The sequence below is a fragment of the Montipora foliosa genome, unplaced genomic scaffold (genome assembly GCF_036669935.1).
Source record: "Montipora foliosa isolate CH-2021 unplaced genomic scaffold, ASM3666993v2 scaffold_459, whole genome shotgun sequence".
In the NCBI taxonomy this organism is placed as follows: Eukaryota; Metazoa; Cnidaria; class Anthozoa; order Scleractinia; family Acroporidae; genus Montipora; species Montipora foliosa.
In genome coordinates this window covers 892,501-914,423 of record NW_027179766.1, presented here as the reverse complement: position 1 = coordinate 914,423, position 21,923 = coordinate 892,501, and the positions used below count along the sequence as shown (strand labels likewise).

General features: G+C 37.1%; 2 protein-coding genes, 2 long non-coding RNA genes and 1 pseudogene across 4 annotated transcripts in view; all 5 read right to left on the bottom strand.

Annotated features, from left to right (window-relative positions):
• LOC137989431 (uncharacterized) lies at nucleotides 1-1,949 on the bottom strand. Its single transcript, XR_011120885.1, has 3 exons — nucleotides 1,831-1,949; nucleotides 1,412-1,486; nucleotides 1-740 (listed from the first exon to the last, which is right to left on the bottom strand). It is a non-coding gene; the product is annotated as an uncharacterized lncRNA (long non-coding RNA).
• An 881-nt stretch (nucleotides 1,950-2,830) lies between these two features.
• LOC137989430 (sentrin-specific protease 7-like) lies at nucleotides 2,831-8,074 on the bottom strand. The gene is made up of 10 exons (XM_068835253.1): nucleotides 7,986-8,074; nucleotides 7,465-7,548; nucleotides 6,775-7,065; nucleotides 6,382-6,459; nucleotides 5,260-5,329; nucleotides 4,938-5,057; nucleotides 4,706-4,819; nucleotides 4,034-4,123; nucleotides 3,116-3,169; nucleotides 2,831-2,950 (listed from the first exon to the last, which is right to left on the bottom strand). The coding sequence occupies exons 6-10, from the start codon at nucleotides 5,024-5,026 to the stop codon at nucleotides 2,848-2,850; spliced, it is 450 nt and encodes a 149-aa protein (XP_068691354.1). The 5' UTR covers nucleotides 5,027-5,057; nucleotides 5,260-5,329; nucleotides 6,382-6,459; nucleotides 6,775-7,065; nucleotides 7,465-7,548; nucleotides 7,986-8,074; the 3' UTR covers nucleotides 2,831-2,847.
• The window catches only part of LOC137989472 (uncharacterized), a 26,056-nt pseudogene continuing 9,319 nt past the window's right edge, over nucleotides 5,187-21,923 (bottom strand).
• LOC137989449 (uncharacterized) lies at nucleotides 19,339-20,893 on the bottom strand. Its single transcript, XM_068835266.1, has 4 exons — nucleotides 20,862-20,893; nucleotides 20,641-20,665; nucleotides 20,430-20,493; nucleotides 19,339-19,964 (listed from the first exon to the last, which is right to left on the bottom strand). Exons 1-4 carry the CDS (start codon nucleotides 20,891-20,893, stop codon nucleotides 19,516-19,518), a joined length of 570 nt encoding a protein of 189 aa, XP_068691367.1. The 3' UTR covers nucleotides 19,339-19,515.
• LOC137989432 (uncharacterized) overlaps nucleotides 20,964-21,923 on the bottom strand; it is a 1,445-nt gene continuing 485 nt past the window's right edge. Inside the window, exons 2-4 of the long non-coding RNA XR_011120886.1 lie at nucleotides 21,848-21,923; nucleotides 21,143-21,269; nucleotides 20,964-21,013 (exon numbers count right to left, since the gene is read on the bottom strand). The exon at nucleotides 21,848-21,923 is cut by the window's right edge and continues 41 nt beyond it. This is a non-coding gene — a long non-coding RNA (uncharacterized lncRNA). The remainder of the gene's footprint in view (nucleotides 21,014-21,142; nucleotides 21,270-21,847) is intronic.

The following is a 21,923-nucleotide window of genomic DNA, read 5'->3' as shown; positions in this document are numbered from 1 at the left end:
ATTTATGCGTTAGGTTCGGCACATCACAAGAACGCCGTGTGAATCAGCCGCCGCTCCAACGTCGCATAGTGCGACAGACCCTGCCGAACTTAACGTTGTTGGCCGCTCCAAACCTAACCTGCCGAACCAAACTGATTCAAACGCCTCTCTTCTGCCGCTCTTAACTCATCAGTTAGGTTCGGCGCATGAATGGATCGGCGTTTGGAACGGGCCTAACCCTTCTCTCTCAACTGAAACAAGACACTCCTGCCGGTTTCGGACCGTTAGAAATAGTGATCTTAAGCAATGACGACGGCAACGCGAACGTCAAAAAAAACTGAATAGGCTTAACAACAAAAACAACTCTGCACGTGCACTACACCTTTTTGGTACATTTCTTTGTCGACACTGCACGACCAGGACGTGAAATTTGCTTTCTGTTTATTTAACTTGGCTGCAGTCTCCAAGAATTCAACTCCAGGAAATTTCAGCAAAAAAATTGACATTTAAAGCGAATTGCAGTAATCAGGACGTTAAAAAAAAAAACGAGAATTCATTGTAATACTGACATATTCGCTGCCGTGAAAGTCGTCGTTGCTAATGATCCCAATTTTATGACGTATGCAGCATTTTGCTGACAAACATCGACACTAATTGCCCAACTGTATCAAGATATCGGCTATTCTTTTTCTGAACGGGAGAGCGGACGACTGATTGTACCATCTGAGGGGTTTGCTTGACAAGAGGTCGTCGACTGGAAGCTGAAAAGAAAAGGAAATATAGGTGTTAATAGATAAGACATTACATCAAACTAAAAGCACAATACTTTCAGGACGAGTGATAAGATTTTTCAAACCTAGAATACAGGCATACATTCAGCACAAATAACTCCCAAGGTGGAGTTAAATCAACCCATTGCGCTGGAGTTAAAATTTTTGTAAGAACTATTTCAACTCCAAGAAGGAGTTATTTTCCTATGTGGCAGAGTTAAAATAACTCCATAGGAAGGGTTAAAATTACCCCAAGGTAATGAGAGTTATTTCAACTCCAGATTTGGAGTAAATATGGAGGTAAAACTACCCAAGAAAAGGAGTTATTCTCGACGTAAATTTTAACTCCACCTTTGGAATCTTACTTTATATGGAACGTATAAGAGAGAAATCCAGTTTAAATGGCATGATTGCTTTCAGCAAAAAGCAAAAACAAATCGACAAAAAAAAAAAACTGGATGTCTTTTCAAGTCTGCTGCTTTTGACAGAGGAGTTCGTAACCCACAACCAACCAACTTCCAGGTTATGACGTCATTCACGTAAAACAACTGAAATACCAACGATTTTTGTAACTGGAATAAACTGAAGCGAAAGTGAGCTGCAAAAATACCTAATAACGAAATAAACGCTGGTTAACTGTTGATGACACTCGAAATCCTTACCTTGCGTTTCAAGAACTGTTCAAAAAACATCAAAAGAAACACACCACAGTCGTAGCCGTTTTCTTGCTGTGGTACCTAGGACAACAAATTGTAATAGATCAATTTGCTCAGTTTAATTATCTAAGGAAATACAATTTCTTTATATTTATAATTCTATAAAGGCGGCCGATGAAAACTCGAGTGTTCTCCGCGAAACGACACCGAATCAAGGGTTTGAGGCCTCAAGAAGGTTATAATGGTGCGAAAAAGAAAGGACAAAGAAGAGAGAGCCAAGGAGAAACAAGGACTATGCAACCTTTTGTTTTTCTATTAGCAACGTTTGAGATACAAGGATGATCTCAGCGGAGCCGTTTTCAAAAATCCCAAATGATAAATATATCAACTATCAACGTGGAATAGAAATCCAGTTATAAGCTCACCTTAGGGTAAAAAACTGGCATAGATTTGTCACTAAATTCAGGGGCTCTCGTATCCACAGTTCCTCTCGTTACTGCTCACTTGCATCTAATAAAACTTTAAATAATACAAACAAAGTCAACTCTTGGAATACAGTAACAAATGATACATGTAAAATGCATCATCTGCATTGTGCTCTACCGAGCATCAACTCCTGACCTAAGTAATATACAGGAAGCAATTGTAATCTTACAAAAATCATACACGGTAATTGACGCACCTACGAAAACTTCGGCAGCCAATTTAAGAACATTCCTTTTGCTATTTTTCCATTTCTCGTCTGTCTAATTATTTTAACAGAAAGTCAAAGAGTACAGCAGTTTCAAGGAAAGTTAAGAAAGTATTAGCTCAGGAAACTTAATGACGTATAACGAATCTTGAAGACAAATATTGATCGTGTCTCTGTATTACCAGGAGCTACTGAGCAAACTTAATTCTAGTGATCTGTTTGGTATTAGGTGCCAAGACATGATGAAAACAGTTTTTAAGGCAATTCAGTTTGAAACGATGCCGAAGTACATACGTGGTCTTTTTCAAATGAGGAATACTGAACGCAACCTACGAGGATCAAGGAAACTTGTTATCCCATACGTTAACACAACCACTTATGGTCTACATTCCTTCAGATGTATACACTTCTGCAAACATGTGGAACTAACAGAGGACCTGAGGTCATTAACGTCCTTGAACGAGTTCAGAACTAAAATATGCCAAATTTCTTTCGAACATCAATGTAGTTTTTATTTATGTAAATAGTAGTTTAATGTACTGTATATAATATATGACTTTATTTATTTATTTATTTTTTCTCGGACAAATTAGCTATACAGCTACTCTTGTAAATCCGAGGTGAAATAAAGGTGATCTTGTTGTTGTTGATGTTGTTGTGTATTCTTCGTTTGGAGTAAAATTGTGTCACCATAAATAAAAAGTAGCTTTGCACAGTATTTTCATCTTAACTTTCGATTTACAAATTAAACTTACCTTCGAATTAGTTCAGCTTCCTGCTCTCTCGAAGATGGAGTACAGTATAAACTGTCCTCGGAACCCCAAACAATAGAATCAATCATAAAAATGGGTACCCTAAAAGCGACGATGCGAAAGTCAGAATGTGTAAAATATGACCTACACGGACGGTGTAGTAGGGATACAAATTGTGTGATCACTGGTAATACATAGCCATCAAATACATTACCACCACCAAGAATAGGTCTCAAACACATGAATTCTTCGAAAGACTATTCTTACCGTTCACTATGCAGTAATGGGAGGTTGTAAACCAAAGCCAGGAACCAGTGACCACTAAAAATATCAAAATAAAACCTTGGAATTACAATACGCAATTTACTAATGTGACCAGAGCTACTCAGACGAGTACGAATAGAACATGTAGGTGTAAACCATTTGAACCAAATATTAACCAAGGAGCGACAAACCTGAGATAAGTAAAAACCTTTTAGTAATGACATGGTGTCCACTAGATCTCACTTCAAACTGGTCTGTTATATAATTTACAGAAAAGGACGAGGGGCTGATCATGAAGACCTCTTTAAAGGGAGAATTTGATGTCTCTGCACATAGGCAAACTGTCACTTCAGCCCATTTAATTCCATTGTTATTGAAACAATTGAAAGAAATGATGCAGGAAACGGATACAATGCCATTGAAGTGGAACTACTCGTTGGAATTACTTTTGCAATCATTTCCTTTGTTTTATAACCTACTGCATGCGAATAGATAACTTGTGCGTTGAATAAAATGTTCAACCCGTACAATATATACGATAATCAAAACTAAATTTGATATTTTCTGTGTAAACCCGCAGTACATGTATCTTCTACCAAATTTGGGTCTGAGTAATTCAGTGTATGTGCTTTAATACTTTCTGTGATTAATGAACATCATCTGGTTCAGAAAGAAAGCGTAAAATTTACAACTGCTAGCGCCAAAGCTTGGACATGCGCAAAACTGTGAAACTGCCCCTTTAAAAAACAGGATTTTCTGGGATTAAACGAGAATTTCCGTGATATCCTTTTTCCACGGGATCAATCACTTTTACAGTCTTGTGTGGTCAAAATCCTATCAATGTTGGTTCACCAAACAATTAAACAACCAAAATACTATAATACAAAAAAATAGACACGCAAGCTTGCAAGAATCACAAACCTTCTACACACTGGAATAAAAACGAAATCCATTTTAAAAAGGTCAACTTTCCTTATGAATGAGCAAGCCCTCTCATGTCGCTCTTCAGCACTAAAAACATGTCACGGGAGAAGAAGAGTTAGATGTAGCTATACCAGTAACCCTAGGATGCCATGTAAAATAAATTAAAATATTGAAGGAAACCACGAAGGGGGGGAGGGGAACTACCATATATAAGCTATAAAGGCATGTGCCGCCCCTAAGGGTATGGTTTTTGAGCCATTATGGTCCGAAAACGGGTACAGATTTGACCATCATGGTCTGAAATTGGGTATGGTTTTTAAAGGAACCAAGATCGATTGGAGAACCAAGCAGCACACCCCCAACAAGAATTCCGAGAAGTACCCTTTTGTGAATTCCACCTTATTTGATGCACGTCAATATGTTTATTGATTTACATGTATAAGCACAGATTTAAAAAAGAAATTTTTTCACGAACTTGCCTACATGTACAAACATGTAATTACTGATTTAATAAAAACAGATTATTCCTGTCACAAAATGTTTCTTCAGTCATATGAACTAGACTCCCCATATAAAATACACTGTACTGTTTTTACCAATTATATTAAACAGCAAAGACATTCATTTCATTGTCCCCAGATGGCGAAGATTATGCAGGCGTTTCAGTACCTGGGTAGCACAAAGTGGTCACCATTCTTTATTCCCTCAGACAGTTTTGTAAAGAAGAATGAACTAAACACGTGGCTGTTTTTAACTTCCTGGTCCATTGCATAGATGGCATACCTTTGAAAAAAATGAAGGGAAAGAAAACATTGCTTGTAAACAAAGTAAACAGCTCTAGCTTGAGAAATTTAAAGCTCCCACATGTCATCAAATTTATCAACTTCAATGCTATACTTACATCATAGAAAAATCAACAATTGAATCGTTGATTTCCTGTCCATCATCCAAGGTGTCCATATCCATTTGCAGAACAGTAACTTTTGCCATGGATGGTCGTGGTGGGAACAAAGCCACGATACTAGGAAAACCAACAACAAAAAGTAAAAAGATTGAACAGAACTTTGTTGTTACACTGAACAAAGCCTTACACATGTAGCATGAAATCACACATTCAATTTAAGTTAACTGCTCTATATTTGAAAGCGGTTTAACTGGATATGTACGTGGAGCTCGCCTCAAGGAATCCATTCCAATAGCTGAAAAATAAATCTTTAACAAACCTGTCCTGATGAGTCAGATTGTTTGGTGGTATGTCATCAGCATCCAACACATCCAAGTCACTGTTAGGATCTGCAAATTTATAATACACATGGATATCTTAAAATATATGTTCAACTCTGTGCATTATTTGTCAGACTAAACAAAAGGACAAGAACAACTGAGTTTGACCATCACAGTGAACCATGTGTTTCATATACTCAATATTTATCTACAGTATAAAGCTGACACAATTAAAAAAACCACTGTGACATATCAGGACTTAATTCATTGTCGCTAAATTATTTTATTTTCCCAAGCAATGAGAGATTTTCCCCATCTTAGAGCAAATCAAAATATTTTGTTTACTTTTTAAATCTTAACATATAATATTCTGAACGTCTCATTGAGAAAAAAAGTATATCATTCCAAGGCCTCAAAGGGAATCAAATCATGACCTTCTACATGTATGTTCTCTTCTGGAATCCTACCACTAAGCCAAAAAATAAAAATAAGACTCATACAAAGAGCATTCAGTTGTTGTTATGGGCCACAGGGTCAACATTACATGCACGCAAGTACAAACTATGAAAACAGAACTGTAAACACAAACAACCGGGATGATATGGGTCCTACAAAGTATCCAACATAACCCTAACTGAATGATGGAGCTAGCCACAGGAGTCTCCGATAGCTCAGAAGTAGAGCATACTAAATGGTGAACTGGAAGGTCACAGGTTAGATTCACGTTAGCAACTTTGCATTCTGTTTCCTTAAAAAGCCCTTGTAATTTGGAATTACTATCTATTCAATGCTTTGTCCCCGAGAAGGAATGCACTGTACTTCTACAAAGATATTAAGGAAATCTTGCATTGAGAGATTGTCAATTGTTTCTGTCACGATGCAGGTGGAGTCATCCATCTAGTATACCCCTTCTCAGTGACAAAGCAGAAACATTATAGCATTATTAAAAGCCTTTTTCCTTTGCAATGGACGTTTTCTCTGCAAGATGGAATATTATTATATTTCTTCCATTGAGAATATTGGAAAGCGAACGGCAGTTAACATTGTGTTTATACATGAGAAACTCACACAAGTTTTATACACCTCTTTCACCAAAAAACTAACAATTTTTTTATTTATACCTATATTGTGCTCCTCACTGAAACTTTCATCTTCATGCACAACATCTACTTCAGATTGCAGAGTCTTCTCTTCCTGTTCTGTGAAGTCAAGAACAAATGGAAGCTCGTCATTCAAAGAAAAAATGATAATTTTCATTACACAAAGAACTTGTTTGTCTACAAAAATTTATATGCTAATACATACAGGACACTGGTAAATTAACCTTAGGACACATTTTGCCTTTATCACCTAATTAGTCAAAATCGCATCTGATATGAATGCTTCTGATATATTAACCTCATAGTACAACAGAGACCTGAAAGCTCTAAAAAGAAGCACAGGAATGCGTGCGGTATACAGGTACCTTACAGAACATGTTCATAGGTACACGTACATCATTAAAGAAGACCAACCTTGTTAATTTGTACCCATACACGTGTCATCTAAAGAGACTATAAGGGTGCATTCCCTAAGCCACTCTTCTCTGCTATAAACAAATGTTGGAGTATAGCTGTCAGCTACATGGCATATCTTCTTTTTGTCGAAATCGTACTCCAGAAAATCAACACCAAACATCATGGTCATCAACTTGTCCATAACCCTGATCCATAGCACGTCAGATTTGTCCCATGGCATGTCCTTTGGCTTCCAACCACAGCCACGGAAATAGAAGTGGTAGCTACGTTGATGTTCACTACATTTACCTGAAGGAAAAAACGCAATTTGAAAATAGGTTTGCCACTTAATTCACACCCAAAATGCAGAAACTAATTTTTTGATACTACTGTAACAGTGGATATTCAAGGAAATTAAGCAGAATCAGTTTCCAAAAAGACGAATACCTATCATTGACAGGTAGGGATGCCATCAGACAAAACTTTTTAATCAAGTTAACACTCTCAAGAAGTGAATAATTCAGTGCTTGCAACAATATTATTGATTTTTTAAAACATCCACATATCAAGATGCAATCACGGGCAGACAAAAGTTAAAAATATTAATGTTGCAGTCAACAATATCCAACCATAGACTTGCAATCTTTAGAAGAAGAATAAATTGTACTGTAAGGTAAGTAGTCGTAAGTAGTTGCTAGTTGTGATTACCTCTTATCGAGTTTAAAGCTTCTCGTACAGTGTAACGAAAAAACAGCAACTTTTCAGCATAAAAATGCACCAACATTTGGTCAACTGAAAGAGAAACAGATACAATATTATTTTATCATCTTGATCATTTTATAAACAACTCCTGTGATGACAGTCAAATAAAACAATGTGCCGATACCATGAAAATTAGCACCCAAATGAAAGCCCATCTACGAATATCTGACAAAAAGTCCTGCTAAGTATGAAAAACAATAATATTATCATACACTGAAATTTAAGAGCAGTGGCCACAGCCATTAAAAATTGAAGAAATAGGAAGTTAAAACCCAATCCCCCAGGTTAAGAGAATGATTTTGCTTAAGACAAACTCTTTACTGCCTATGAAAAAATGTGTGTATATACTTGTAATGTAAGAAGGCCTTCAGCAGTACAGAGTCTTCTATAACCTATTTTGACATTTCCTAAATTTCCCAACTTGTTGTTAGATGTAATATGTTTTATTGACCAAGAGAAAGGCTTACTTGAAGAGGCTTCCCCATGCTGGTCATGGCTAGAAGCCTTGAACCATAACTGACGTTGGTCTTTGTGTGAGGCCTCGAATCCTTGTTGACTGAACTCAGGACAAGTTTTAAAATGTCTTAATAATTATAAAATGCAATGTACCTGATCCTTTAAGATTTATTACTTCTGTAGAAATGCCGAAGTCCCTGACATACTGGCCACTACTGAGGGCCTCCTCAAAATACTGACAATAAAATCAAGGAGCAAAACTATTACAATAGATGATAATTATACAGGCACACTTAAACAATCATGAAGTTGTGTCAAGTAGTAATGAGCAAAAAAGAAAAGGAAATATAAGAGTACACTGTCCATTTTCAGACGCTGCACCATTTTCTCAAGCATTATATTACTTGAAATTTTGATCCCTTTTAGTTCTCATACAAGTTAAGTGGTACTTACTGTTCCCAGACCAACTAAGCGCACTCCGATGAATTATCTGGGCGCTGAAGGCCTTATACATGTAACAGTACTAAAACTGATGAGGAAGCTTAAAAGAATAAAATGGATGTGTCAAATTATTCAACTGAATAACACTCATTGTGCTGGCTACCGGCAGCTCATTACAATATGCTTTGAATAGAGTGCTAATCTCCATTACATCAAAATAAAAAGTTTTATGCTACATCAAACTGTTTGAGGTGTGTCACCCTCCAGTTCTGATGATAAAAACAAAGTTAAGTGCAAACTGGCAAAAATGATTAACTATACTTTTGTGTTACATCAAACTGTTTGAGGCGTGTCACCCGCCAGTTCTGATGATAAAAACAAAGTTAAGTGCAAACTGGCAAAAATGATTAAATATAGTTTTGTGTTACATCAAACTGTTTGAGGCGTGTCACCCGCCAGTTCTGATGATAAAAACAAAGTTAAGTGAAAACTGGCAAAAATGATTAACTATACTTTTGTGTTACATCAAACTGTTTGAGGCGTGTCACCCGCCAGTTCTGATGATAAAAATAAAGTTAAGCGCAAACTGGCAAAAATGATTAAATATACTTTTGTGTTACATCAAACTGTTTGAGGCGTGTCACCCTCCAGTTCTGATGATAAAAACAAAGTTAAGTGCAAACTGGCAAAAATGATTAACTATACTTTTGTGTTACATCAAACTGTTTGAGGCGTGTCACCCGCCAGTTCTGATGATAAAAACAAAGTTAAGTGCAAACTGGCAAAAATGATTAAATATAGTTTTGTGTTACATCAAACTGTTTGAGGCGTGTCACCCGCCAGTTCTGATGATAAAAACAAAGTTAAGTGCAAAGTGGCAAAAATGATTAAATATACTTTTGTGTTACATTAAACTGTTTGAGGCGTGTCACCCGCCAGTTCTGATGATAAAAACAAAGTTAAGCGCAAACTGGCAAAAATGATTAAATATACTTTTGTGTTACATCAAACTGTTTGAGGCGTGTCACCCTCCAGTTCTGATGATAAAAACAAAGTTAAGTGCAAACTGGCAAAAATGATTAAATATAGTTTTGTGTTACATCAAACTGTTTTGAGGCATGTCACCCACCAGTTCTGATGATAAAAACAAAGTTAAGTGCAAACTGGCAAAAATGATTAAATATACTTTTATGTTACATCAAACTGTTTGAGGCGTGTCACCCACCAGTTCTGATGATAAAAACAAAGTTAAGTGCAAGCTGGTAAAATGTGGGTTTATTTTGTCATTGGATATTGTTCCAAGAGGTTTTTCACTACATAATTATTCTGATTTTCTCTTTTCTTACAAACCAACATTTCTAAAATCCCAATTCAACCTGAATATTGCATGAATAAATTTGATAAGCTAACTTAAAGGTGATTTATTTAAAATCATGGTACACACTTACATCAACACGAGACTGACAGAAAGTTACTCTGTTTAAAATCAAGTTCTTTGCTGTGTTAATTAATGTCTGTGTAAGCCTTCTTCAACTTTTCCAAGGGAAGAGCTTGTTCCACAAATTCGTCCAAGTCTTTCAGTATTTCAAGCTCAGTGGGACCTACGACATGAATCAACATGCAATTATGTTGGCTGCCAGTCACCACTATTACAAAGGTAGCACTTACCTATTGCCAGTAGCACATAGCTTAATATCTGGAATTATTATACCTGGGTCATAAAAATATTAATGACAGGGCTTCTGACATGTCCCTAAAAACTGGTTGCATGACTTACATTACAGAAAACACTGACTGTTCTTATAATTGGAGTCACCTCCTACCGTTTCTTGTACATGATTATTTAAAACCCCAGAATTAGGTACACCGGCAATTATTTCAATAATAAAGGTTCACTGCATTGTTTAAGTGAAATGCTAAAAGATTTTTGAAACACATTTAAAAAAGCAAACAACATTTCAGCGCTACGGCACGCCATTATCGAGTTAAAAAGTGGAAAAGTATAATTAGGTGTAATATGCAAATTTATAAAATGTGAAACAATAAATAAAATATTTGCGGGTCCTATCAAGTATATTGCCCGTCATTCGCTTTTTTAACATAATGTGTTATAAAAATCTTTTAGTGTTTAACTTCATAATCAATTTAATTTCTAAATCTCTCCTGTTACGTAAAGGTTATTTAATTACCTGACCTGACATTGAACTGACATGAATATTGTTCCTAGAGACAGCAGACTCCTGTCCTGATTTCTTTTTCACTGTTATCCTGTCGCCATGGAATGATTCAGGGCCATAATAGCGAAGTGCATTGTTAGCCTCTTTCAAAGAGTCAATCTTGTGTGCAAGAAGACCAATAGAAGCTAACAACTGCTCAGTATTACGCATCTCCATGTGCAATGCACATATAGCTGGATGCTACTCAACTCCTCATCCAGAAGAAAAACAATGTCATCCCTTATACCAGTCGATCTACAGGAAAAGGAAAAAACCTGGCAGTGAGGAAATTTTAAAGCCTCAGGTTATGCAACAGGTAAAGCAGTAGAACCACACACTCTGATTTCTGTTATGTAATTAAGCTCCCCTCAGCAAGTTGTTGGGTTTTTCCATCTTTAGATATTCTAAGGCAATCACCAGGGAGATATTGAAACAATATACACAAGCTTTGTAGTTACCAAACTGAATCAATACTACAGCAGGTCTAGGGAAGAAGCATTTTAGAATCCAAGAGATTAATTAATAATTATTACAAGTTTGTGATATTATATGCTAACTACTACACTACCACAACACAAACCTTTTAAACTACATATTAAGCTTAACTTGTATGAATTCAAAGCAACTATTTACCCAGCCATCACTTAAATCAGGTTGACTGTTATAAGAAGTGTGAGAAAAGAGCAGTTAATTCTCAAAAACATGACTGAAATATACATGTGCTATCAATATGTTTGCATATCAATCAATCAATCAATCATTTATTTTAACACGTTACGTCAAAGAGCTATAAAACTCGTTCAAAATACGAACGTGTATAAATAAAATCTATAATAATTACAGCCATATAATACAATTCAATTCTAAAAACAATAAAAAGCTACATACTAAAAACGTGACTTGGAAAACTCTAAAACTCGTTCTAAAAGCAGTTAAAAGCTACGATTGTACACTATAAGACACGTTCTAAAAAACTGCAATCCTGCAATTTACTTCTGAAGTCACTAGAATCACTTGAAAGACGCACATGAGAAGGCAAACTGTTCCATAACTTAGTTAATGAATAAGTGACAGAATTCTTCTTAAATTTACAATTAAATTTAGGTAATTCCAAATTCAAGCCCTTGCCTCTTAGCCTATACGGTGTATGCCTGTATTTAAAAAGGCTAGCAATATATGTAGGACCCGTACCATTTAGACATTTAAAAAGAAGTATTAACGCCTGATGTAAGCGCCTACAATTCGTCGTATGACATTGACTTGTTGTGCCCGATTAATGTTCTCAAAATATAACAGTTGCCATCTTCGAGACGTTTGCGTTGACCCGTACCTATGCCTACAAACAAAGGACCACAGTATTCGAGATGAGGTAATATAAATGCTTTATAAAGTTTTATCATTGCATCATGAGGAAGAAAACGCCTTATTCTTCTCAGAGCAGAAGCCTTGGCATAGGCTTTCTTTAGTTGATCTGATATGTGTTCTTTATATGATAAGTCCTTGTCTAAAGTTACTACAAGAATCTTAATAGATCGGAGAAATTCTATTTGAGCATTATTAAGAAATAAAGAATAATGATAGGCACAGGGTCCGACAGATAATGCTTGAGTCTTAGCACAGTTCACTGTTAAATAGTTGGACTCAAACCACGACGAAAGAGCCTGGAGATCCTTGTTGAAGGAAAATTCTAGAATGGTGGGAGATACATCTGACAGGTAGGCAGTCGTGTCGTCAGCGTACAGCCGCAATGAGACATTAGGAACACAAAAATTCAAATCATTAATGAATATGTTGAACAACAACGGACCCAATAGTGAACCTTGAGGAACGCCAGATTTAACTGTCTTGAAGTCAGAGCATACGCCATCTAATCTGACACATTGTTGACGACCTAGCAGGTAGGTGGACATCAGTTCTAAGGCACGTGTAGAAAGGCCATAGGCCTTCAACTTCGCGAGCAGCAGGCTATGGTCTATGGCGTCAAACGCTTTGCTCAAGTCCACAGCGACCGCCGCTACAGCTTCCTTGTTATCAATACTGCTCCTCCAATCTTCCGTCATTTTTAGCAATGCAGTGCAGCAAGAGTGAGTTTTCATAAATCCAGATAAGTTAGAAGACAAAACGTTATGAAATGCATTCCAAGTTTGGTCGTAAATGACTTTCTCAAACACTTTAGATAGCGAAGTTAATATTGAGACAGGGCGGTAGTTTGCTTTGTCTGTGTCAACTCCCCGTTTAAAGACAGGAGTAAGGCGCGCTTGCTTCCATTCAGACGGCAATGAACGATTCAGGATACAGAAGTTGATCAAATTAGTCACCTTTTCGGCAAGTACTGGGGATCCCAAACGCAAGATTCGTGGTGAAATGCCATCTACACCAACTGCCTTTCTCGGATTAAGGTGATCTAAAATGTTACAGATATATGAAGTACTGACTGGGGCGTTATTAAACTCGCTTGAGAAACGAACATTGCTTATTGCCCTTATACTCGGATGGTCAGTGTAGTCAGTGTCAGATCTATGCTCTAGCTGGATAATATTGGCAAAGTAATCACTAAAGACTTCGGCCACACGCCCAGGGTCGGAAACAACGCCACTGTCCTCGACGAGGATGACGCCTTGTATGTTTTTACCTGAACTTGTTGGCAAAAGGGGCTTCATTTTCCTCCAAAATTCGCCCGGATGTTTAGCACTAAAGGAGGTGTCACAGCAGAACCTTTTCACAGCATTGCGCTTTAGCGACGTAACTTTGTTACGTTGCCGCTTATAGTCATCCCAAGAAGTAGATGTAGGATTTCACTTGTGGCGCTTGAATAATTTATTTCGGTGCGAAATTTCACGCAGCAGATCACGTGATATCCATGGTAACTGGTCGCCTCGAATCCACTTTTTCTTTAGGGGCACGTGCTGGTCAAGAACATCTTTGAAAAGTGCTCGCCAATGAGCCCATACATCATCGGCATTGTCGAATGTGTAGGCCGAAGACCATGGGACCCTTTTTAAGTCAGCCAAAAAGTCAGGCAATTTAAGATTCTTCATACTCCTAAACTCGATCAATCGCGGCTTTGGCCTTGAAGTCTTATTTTTTCGCACTGTAAAGATTAAGTCGTGATCACTCAGTCCAAGGTGTAAAGAGCCACTTGTAGCATAACGTTCCGCATGACTAGTTAACAAGACATCGATGAGACTTTTAGATGTTTTAGTTACTCTTGTCGGATTATCGATTCGGTTTGAGAGACAGAATCGATTACAAAAGTCAACCAGCCTTGTATCAGGAAAACGGCTTTCGTCTCTATTCTCATACATGTCCATATTGAAGTCTCCAAGTAAAAGCAGTTCCCTTCTGGTGTTATACATATTTTCGGCAGCTCTTGATAGGGAAGCGAGATAGTCAGATTCCTTGCACTTAGTTGGACTTCTGTAACAACCACACACTATAAAGCGACTGTTATTGGAGCCTTTGACATCCAAACAGATGGATTCAATATTGCTACTTTCAAGTTTTAAGCGTCGATATGCCGAGAGGTCATTCCTGATGTAGGCAAGCAGATCTCCAGCCCCCTTCTTACGATCTTTGCGAATGGTGCGAAATCCTGGGTGTGAAACCAAGTGCGAATAGACAGTACTGTCAATCTTTGTTTCGGCTAGAAACAGAATATCAAACATATTTCGATTTAGCAACTCTTTGACCTCATCGATTTTGTTAACCACGCTGTTAATGTTTAAGTAGCCGATCTTGATATTGAACTTATAGTAGCCACTTATGTTCGATTGGTACCAGTCCAAAGAGTCGCTATCGTTGTCTTCGATATCGTCATACTGGCTGCTTCTCCTACTTCTATTTAGCTCTGTATCCAAATCAAAAAGGAATCAGAAAGCGGCGGAAGTCCACATCATGTGCAATTCCAAAGGTTAACATCTAACTTCAATTTTCCTGCTTCGCATTTGTAATGAAAAGATCCAGAACATAGATTGCATGTCAATTCCTTTTGGTTTAGGCGTATAGTTTTATTGCACGCTAAGCAACTCTTCTTGACTGCAATATTTTGCACTGACTTTTTTCTTCCAGTTTTTGCATCATTAGGACCGGGATTTGTTTCAACGTCACCAGCAAGAACGAGACGATCTGTGACAACCGAGTTGGAATAGTAAAGATGACTTCGTTTAGATCTTTTGATCTTCCCGTTGAGTTTTGCTCTTCTTTTACACTTTGTAATTAATTGTGTCGAGGGTAGCAGGAATTCCTGGCTGATTTGCCATTCAGTGTCAAGCGAGGCCACAATATGAAGATTCCACAGTACCTGATTCGAGCTTCCATAAAAGAATGAAGTGATAGGACTGTTAAGTCTACCGTCATGGAGCATTTCTTTCTTATGTAAATCCCATCCAAATGAAACAGACAATGGATCATTAGACAAGAATTCAGCGCTATTGTTAAGGGCCCGGTAGAATACGATATCAAGATACGAAGTTACCGCCGATCGAGAACCAAAAACTCCATCTTTAGACATAAATAGTGACTCTGATGTAGTAAAAGTTCGCCGAGTTATGTGTCCAAACTTTAGGGATGAGCCGACGTACATGTGGTTGGAGTAAGTTCGCCCAAGGAACAGTAAAAAGGGCAAAAGCACAGAGACCAAAAAGACGCGGCTGCTCATTATGCTCATTATCGGTGCATATACCTTCCAATGTTTGCTTTACTGAGAAGACAATCCACACAGGTCTCGTCTGGTGCCACATCATGGCAGGAGCAGCCCTAAGAAAAAAACTCAACTCTTAATCTTATAGTCAAGAACACTGTCACACTGGTGACAGATTATCAACCGTATGCATGCAACGACTTGTTTATCAAAATAGAAGATGAAGTATGGTATTGCAAACCTTGTGAAAAAATGCCACTTACATGTAGGTTATACATGAGCCTGCTGGGAGATTTGATTACATGTCACAGGTTGACTAAGATGTGGTTAAGGCATGTTTGCCTAAATTTGTCTACTACATGAATAAACAGACTAACGAGCATACATTAAGAGATGTGAGCTAATCAAACATTTCTTAAACTTGTGGCAACAAGCAAGCACTTTTATACCCTTATGGCAGTGCAGACAACTCCTTGCCCCCCGAGATAAAATTCGCTGTCATCTTTCTTCACCACGAGCAGAAGCAATGTCTTGTAGTCTAAAGTAACTGAAATGTAAAGGTATGAAAATACTGTGTGTAAAACCAGTAATAAATTTATGTTGATGTAACTTGATTTCAGCAGAAGTTGGTGAGCTTGAATATACATTAGGCCACAACAACAATGAAGAGCGCATACATATGAAAATATTAACTAAAAGGGGCACTGTAACAGTGGGGTCCATGTGATCAATATGACATAAAAGAACCTCTTACAAACCAAGTTTGAGGTCTGTACTGTAAGTTACAGACTAAGTTTTTTCTTATTGATTTACAGCCTAGGGGCGTGTAGCACATGGGCCATAAACCAACATAAAAAAGGGGGGGGGGGGGGTGGTGGAGGGAGCTGCGTAACTTACAGTATGACAGTATGGACCAAGAAAACAAGTTATAAGAATTATATTAATTTATTTTATCGCCAGACAAAATGTTATTTAAATCGAACTTTCGAATTTAGCAGGCAGTACTAGTAACAGTAAAATATGGCTGAGAGATATCATTTAATAATCAGTAGCAACTGGCAAACAATCAAATACATTTTTGTGTATTCTGACTTGTTCAATCACTACTGAATGACTGGTCAAGAACATACCAACAAATTCAACATTATGATGCTTTCCATCCAGAAAAATGCCAGTTTCCTTTAAAAATTTCTTTTGACCATTAACATCATTTAAAAGAACCTTGAGATTTTCCCTAAAAAGCAAACATATAAATCAATCAGTACATGTATGATATCAGCGACTGAGAAAACGATTATTCATGGACCACATACTTTTGAAATGCTAATTAAACAGTTTGCAAAATTGGCGAGACAATCCCATTAAAAATAGCTTTTCTTGATAGCTTCCAATACCCACTGCATCTACAATTCCAACCTTTCCCACTTCCCCCCTCCCTCTCAGCCTTTCAATGTTGACTGTTTAAGTTTTCAGCCATTTTTTGTATTGCTAACAACATTGATAAATGGGGGAAGGGGGCTGCAGTGTGGGAGTTAATAAGTAAATTAACCCTTTGACTCCCAAGCCGGCCTGATTAATTTTTACTCTGTCTAACACCAGACCATTTTACTCCTCAATAACAGGCCTTCTGATAGGATGCGATTAAAAAATGCAAATTATGCGATTTTTTCAGGGCAGATTGTGAGATTAGAAAGGCCAATTATGCGATTTTTTTCTCATCAATTTTAAGCTTGTTTTATAAGGTTTCAGGTTAAGAAAAACACTTTTTTGCTGCCCTAAAGACATTTTGAACACAAAGGAACAGTAATTACTGGTATGTATCTCGATCGACATGAGTTGGGATAAATAAAAAATATGAGATCTTCTACACTACCGGTGCACCACGTTAAAAGTTGAAAGGACACAGCTAACGTGCCAAATGAATGATCAAGGTGCTTGTCAACCACGAACGTCCGAAGATGGTCAATCACAATAGGGCCATACCCCAATTATACGAGAAAAAATAAGCCACGGCTTTCTCTGGCCGCCGGCTTACAGAAGACTCGAATGTTCACCCCGTATAAATGGTACAAAATCTACGTTCACGTCTTCTTCAAGCCGCGGCTTATATTGACCTGGGAATATATATTCGTATAAATAGTTGCTTTTGCGTATTTTGTACACCGTGGCCAGAGTAAGCCGCGGCTTATTTTCTCTCGTATAAAAGGCCCTAATATTGCATGACGAGAAAAACATCAGTCCATCGTCCACGTGGAGCGTACCTGTGAGGTACTCAATTCTTGCTCGATCGTGAGCTGTCAGATTGGGCGGAAGGTGGGAACTTCCTTCTTCGTCGAAGAAAAAGCGAGCGTTTTCACAACAAACTTATCCATGAGTAAGTTTTTATTAGTTTTCAACGAAAGAAACTACATTTTGCCGAAGAACTTACAACTTCGCTTATTTTTCACAAATCTCTTCTCTAAGAGAAGGCAACTGTGTCATTTCAGTGGTGTGTATATAAGGGTGTGTTTGTGTTACACCAATAGAAGGAGACTCGTACCAGGTCCCCGACATGAAAAATGAAGCCTTGAATTTCGAATGTTTACGAAATCGAAGGTGACAAAGGTTTTTTAGCGTTTTTCCAAGATAAATCATCTTAAAAATGGCGTATTTATGCAGGAATTTCTAAGAAACGTATTGATTTATGTTTCATTTTATGAATTTAGTGCATCCTTTTGTGAATTATGCGATTTTTCGTGAATTGTGCAATCGATTTCAGGTCGATTGTGCGAAATCGCACCTTCGCGTAATATCAGAAGGCCTGCAATGAGGAGCCCCTGGGAGTCAATGGGTTAATAACACCCTGGCAAGAAGATGAAGTTTCTCCACTAATTTTTTTAAGTTATTGTAGCTAGGTTTATCTACATAAAGCTCAAATGGAGAACACACCTAATATTATCTCAGTTGTTGCAAGGACACACTTGCACAGCATCCCAGTTTCTTTAGATACTTCATATCCCCCTGACTTATAAACACTTATTAAGGGGAGCAGAAATGGCACAGTGGTAAAAGCACTAATTTTGCCTCCCACCAATTTGGTCCATATTTCTGTTAAGTTTATTGTTGGTTCTTGTCCTTGTTCCGAAGGTTTTTCTCAGCCTGAGGGTACTCCAGTTTTTCTCCTTGTACAAAAACCAACACTTTCAAAATACCAATTAGACCTGGAAAGAGTGGACAAAATTAAAACCCACTTACACAGCTGTAAATATGAAATTGGCATGTACATGTACCTGTTCTCTTTACAGTTGGCTATTGCCAAATTGGATATACTGACTTTGAACTCTGGGAGGTATTTACCGGACACACACGCGGAACAATCCCAATCAACACTTGATCTTTACCTGTTAAAGAAAAATTGGGACAAGAGTTTTTCTTTTAATTTGCATTTTGAAAAGAAATTTCTGGTCTAACATACACAGGAAAAAAAATTGACATTCCAATGTGGGAAAAACATTGGGAAAACATTGGAAAAACAATGGAAGATTATTGGAAATTCACTTGTAAAACCAATGTTGGAAAAAGAGATACACTTACCAACATTGGAAAGACATTTCATAGTTTTCCAAGGTTGGTAGTCTAACTTTAATCAACCAAGGTTGGTAAATTAAAAAAAAAATCCAACATTGGAAAGAACATTTCCAAGGTTGGTAGACGTACAATGAAAGTCCAACCTTGGAAGCAGCATTTCCAAGATTGGTAACTGCAATGACAGTCCAATATTGGAAACTGTTTTCCCAAGGTTGGGAAATTGAAATAAATAAGTCAAGGTTGGAGAATAAAACAGAAGTCCAATATCGGAAAAATCATTTACAAGATTGGACAGCCAGTAATTTAAACTTCCAACATTGGAAGCTTCATTTCCAACATTGGTTAAATATGTAGTGATATCCATAATTCAATCTTTCATGGCAAGATTAGTGGTTTGATCAGTATTCAATAACTCCCACATTTAACTTTATCATGATTAACTGTTCTTCCCAGTTTATCGCTGTTGTGTCCTGTTTACAGATCAACCAGTTTACAAACATAAGAAACTTGAACCGAAAAAAAGCATTTACATCATCTACTGTTCCAACGTGAACTTTATACAATGTAGAGCAAGAGCATCACCAGACAAAACAAAATTAGCTAAAAAATATATCATCAGTTGTAATTAGCGATCAGCCACTTTCAGCAACATATATAACACATCTAATGGAAGCTGCATTAGTCAGCCTGCTCTGGTTCATCATCATAATCATAATCTGGCCCTGAATCTGTTTCATCAACAGACATAGTAGATCCTGAGGATGAATCAATACGATCTGAACTGCTGGATTCAACTGATAACACATCTAGTTCCTTCTCAATAAGAACCTCATTTCTTGAAAGGCATTTGAAATTTGCACCTTCAGCAACTTGAATCATCTTCTTCGTTACAAGTTCGGTTGCAATTTTCAGGGCCAATTCGTACTTTCCTTTGCCTCTATGCTTGATTTTTAGTTCTTTAGCAGCTGGAGCAAGATGGTGTTTCACACTCAAACTGCTGAAGGTTGGCTTTTTGAAAAACACTGCACAGATGATTTGTGAGCTGTATGCAGATAATAGGGATATGTCGTTAACACCATCACTGCTGCAGGCTTCGTCAGGACTGGGTTTTTCAGTGTCTGTTTCATCTTAAATGCCAAAAACAAAAGACACCCTGTTACATGTTTGAAATCTGATCAAATGACTTGAAGTAACAATAGCTCCCTTCATTAATATTGATTTCTTGCAAAGAGTGTGAATAGGCATGTACATGTAAAATAAAATATAAAAAGAAAAGCTTTATTTAAAAAAATACCTAATTTACCGAATCTAAATTAAAATTGATGTTCCTAACAATGCACAATGAATAAGTCATAAAAATTCACAAACTGCATTTTTGCAAGAAAGTCTGGCAGCCAGGATGAAGCCTTGAGTATTTTTTTTTTTCAGGGTAAAATCTCATGTTTACATTTCATACCTAACTGTCTTGTAAGGATCTTTCCTCTGTGTAAATTTTCATTCCCCAATTCAAATTTTACTTTATTACATATACTAGATAAAAGTCTTATCATAAAAGAAAGGAATGGCTGTCAGTGGCCATATCCTTTCCTTACCAATGCTCTCGTTTGCATCTGTTGTCGGACTTGACAGAGCTCTCTTTGCAGGTGTCCTGGATTTCTGCCAAAAAGAGAGAAAAAGCTTAATGCTCCATTCTTAAGTTACAAGCTTAATAGGATGTAAGTAGTACTGGTATTCCTTACAAGGAATAGTTGTACCTCAAAATTATAACCATCAGTAAGTTTTCTGTTCTTTTCGACTGCCCACTGTAAGATGTGGTTTCTGATTGCACCTGAAACATCAAACAAAAACAATTCACATGAATTAAAAAATCAAACAAATTCAAACAAACAAAAGACAATAAGTGATCTTGAATATCAAGTCAAAGGATAATGCTTCAGTATAATTGTGTACACTAGCATTTTAACAAAATCTACTAAAAAATTACTGTGGCATGGCTCAATCAGGGATAAAAAACATTCACTTACTTTGCCCAAAGCCAATTTTTTTCAATGTGCATATGGGTTCCAATGAAGACACTAATTCTGAGAGAATTAAGCTGTTTGCATTGTTACTCCGGAAATACACTTTATTGTTTCCAGGCCATCTCTTAGAGCATTCCTTTCTTATTAGCTTGATCCTGCAGCATACACAATGAACATTTCAATACAATAAGGCATTTGCATGTACTAGTCCATAATTACTATAAATTATGTCATAAGTATGTGCTAATTATGAATGGTAATGCAATTAATAAAACAGTACTCACTTGGTGTGCTACAAGTGTTTGTCTTCAGCATTCATTTCTTGTTTATCTTTTCTTGTTAATTTGGCTTTCATACCCTTTGAAGGACTGTGATGGACAGACACTGGACTGGACTGTCTTTCAACATGTGCTAAAAATAGTAGAAAAGGTAGTTAAAAGATGATGTTTGTCAGGCATTATTACAAAGGAATTTACAAGCACCTAAGTGTTCCTTTAAAACGTGATACCAGACTGTACTCTTAATCAGTGCACAGTGGCCACTGGCTGTTAATTTTTTTATTTTTTAATGAACGAATTAAAAAATGTTTGCGTCTAATTGAATTCTTAACATAACCTCTACCCACTCCCCTCAACTGCAAAGGTCAAGGGAATTTAGTGCGATTAACTACATATTTTTACTTCTACTACTTTGCTCAGAGAAATTGGCAAGAGTTCATAGGAAATATTTTACCTTTTTGCCCTCAATTTAGTGCCCATAATACTGGAAAACAACGTTTCCAAACTTTAAAGTTTCTGGAGGAGCTTCCAAGATCCCATAGAAAGAAAATCAGTTTCTCTCAAGTACTAATCAACCTGGTGATTACTTCACTTCTTATTGAAGTCCTTGCCTCTGGACTAAAACTTGACTAAAGTCATGCTCAATGGCAATGCCTGATTGCCTGATTAAAAGGCAGTCAATCACATCAGAGGAAGATAGCCGAGACTTACAGTGTAGTTGTTTGATACATGCCAAGACAGCGAGTTGTTTTCCAATTGATCCTATACCAATGTCCTTGAGACACTG

Coding starts and splice junctions, on each gene's coding strand:
- LOC137989430 (XM_068835253.1), bottom strand. CDS start 5,026: ATGGCAAAAGTTACTGTTCTGCAAATGGATATGGACACCTTGGATGAT. Junction 4,124..4,705: donor GACCACTTTGTGCTACCCAG/GTACTGAAACGC, acceptor ACATGTTTTTAG/TGCTGAAGAGCGACATGAGA. Junction 2,951..3,115: donor CCATTACTGCATAGTGAACG/GTAAGAATAGTC, acceptor CGTCGCTTTTAG/GGTACCCATTTTTATGATTG.
- LOC137989449 (XM_068835266.1), bottom strand. CDS start 20,893: ATGCACATTGAAAAAAATTGGCTTTGGGCAAA. Junction 20,666..20,861: donor AAAAATTGGCTTTGGGCAAA/GTAAGTGAATGT, acceptor TTGATGTTTCAG/GTGCAATCAGAAACCACATC. Junction 20,494..20,640: donor ATCAGAAACCACATCTTACA/GTGGGCAGTCGA, acceptor TCTTTTTGGCAG/AAATCCAGGACACCTGCAAA.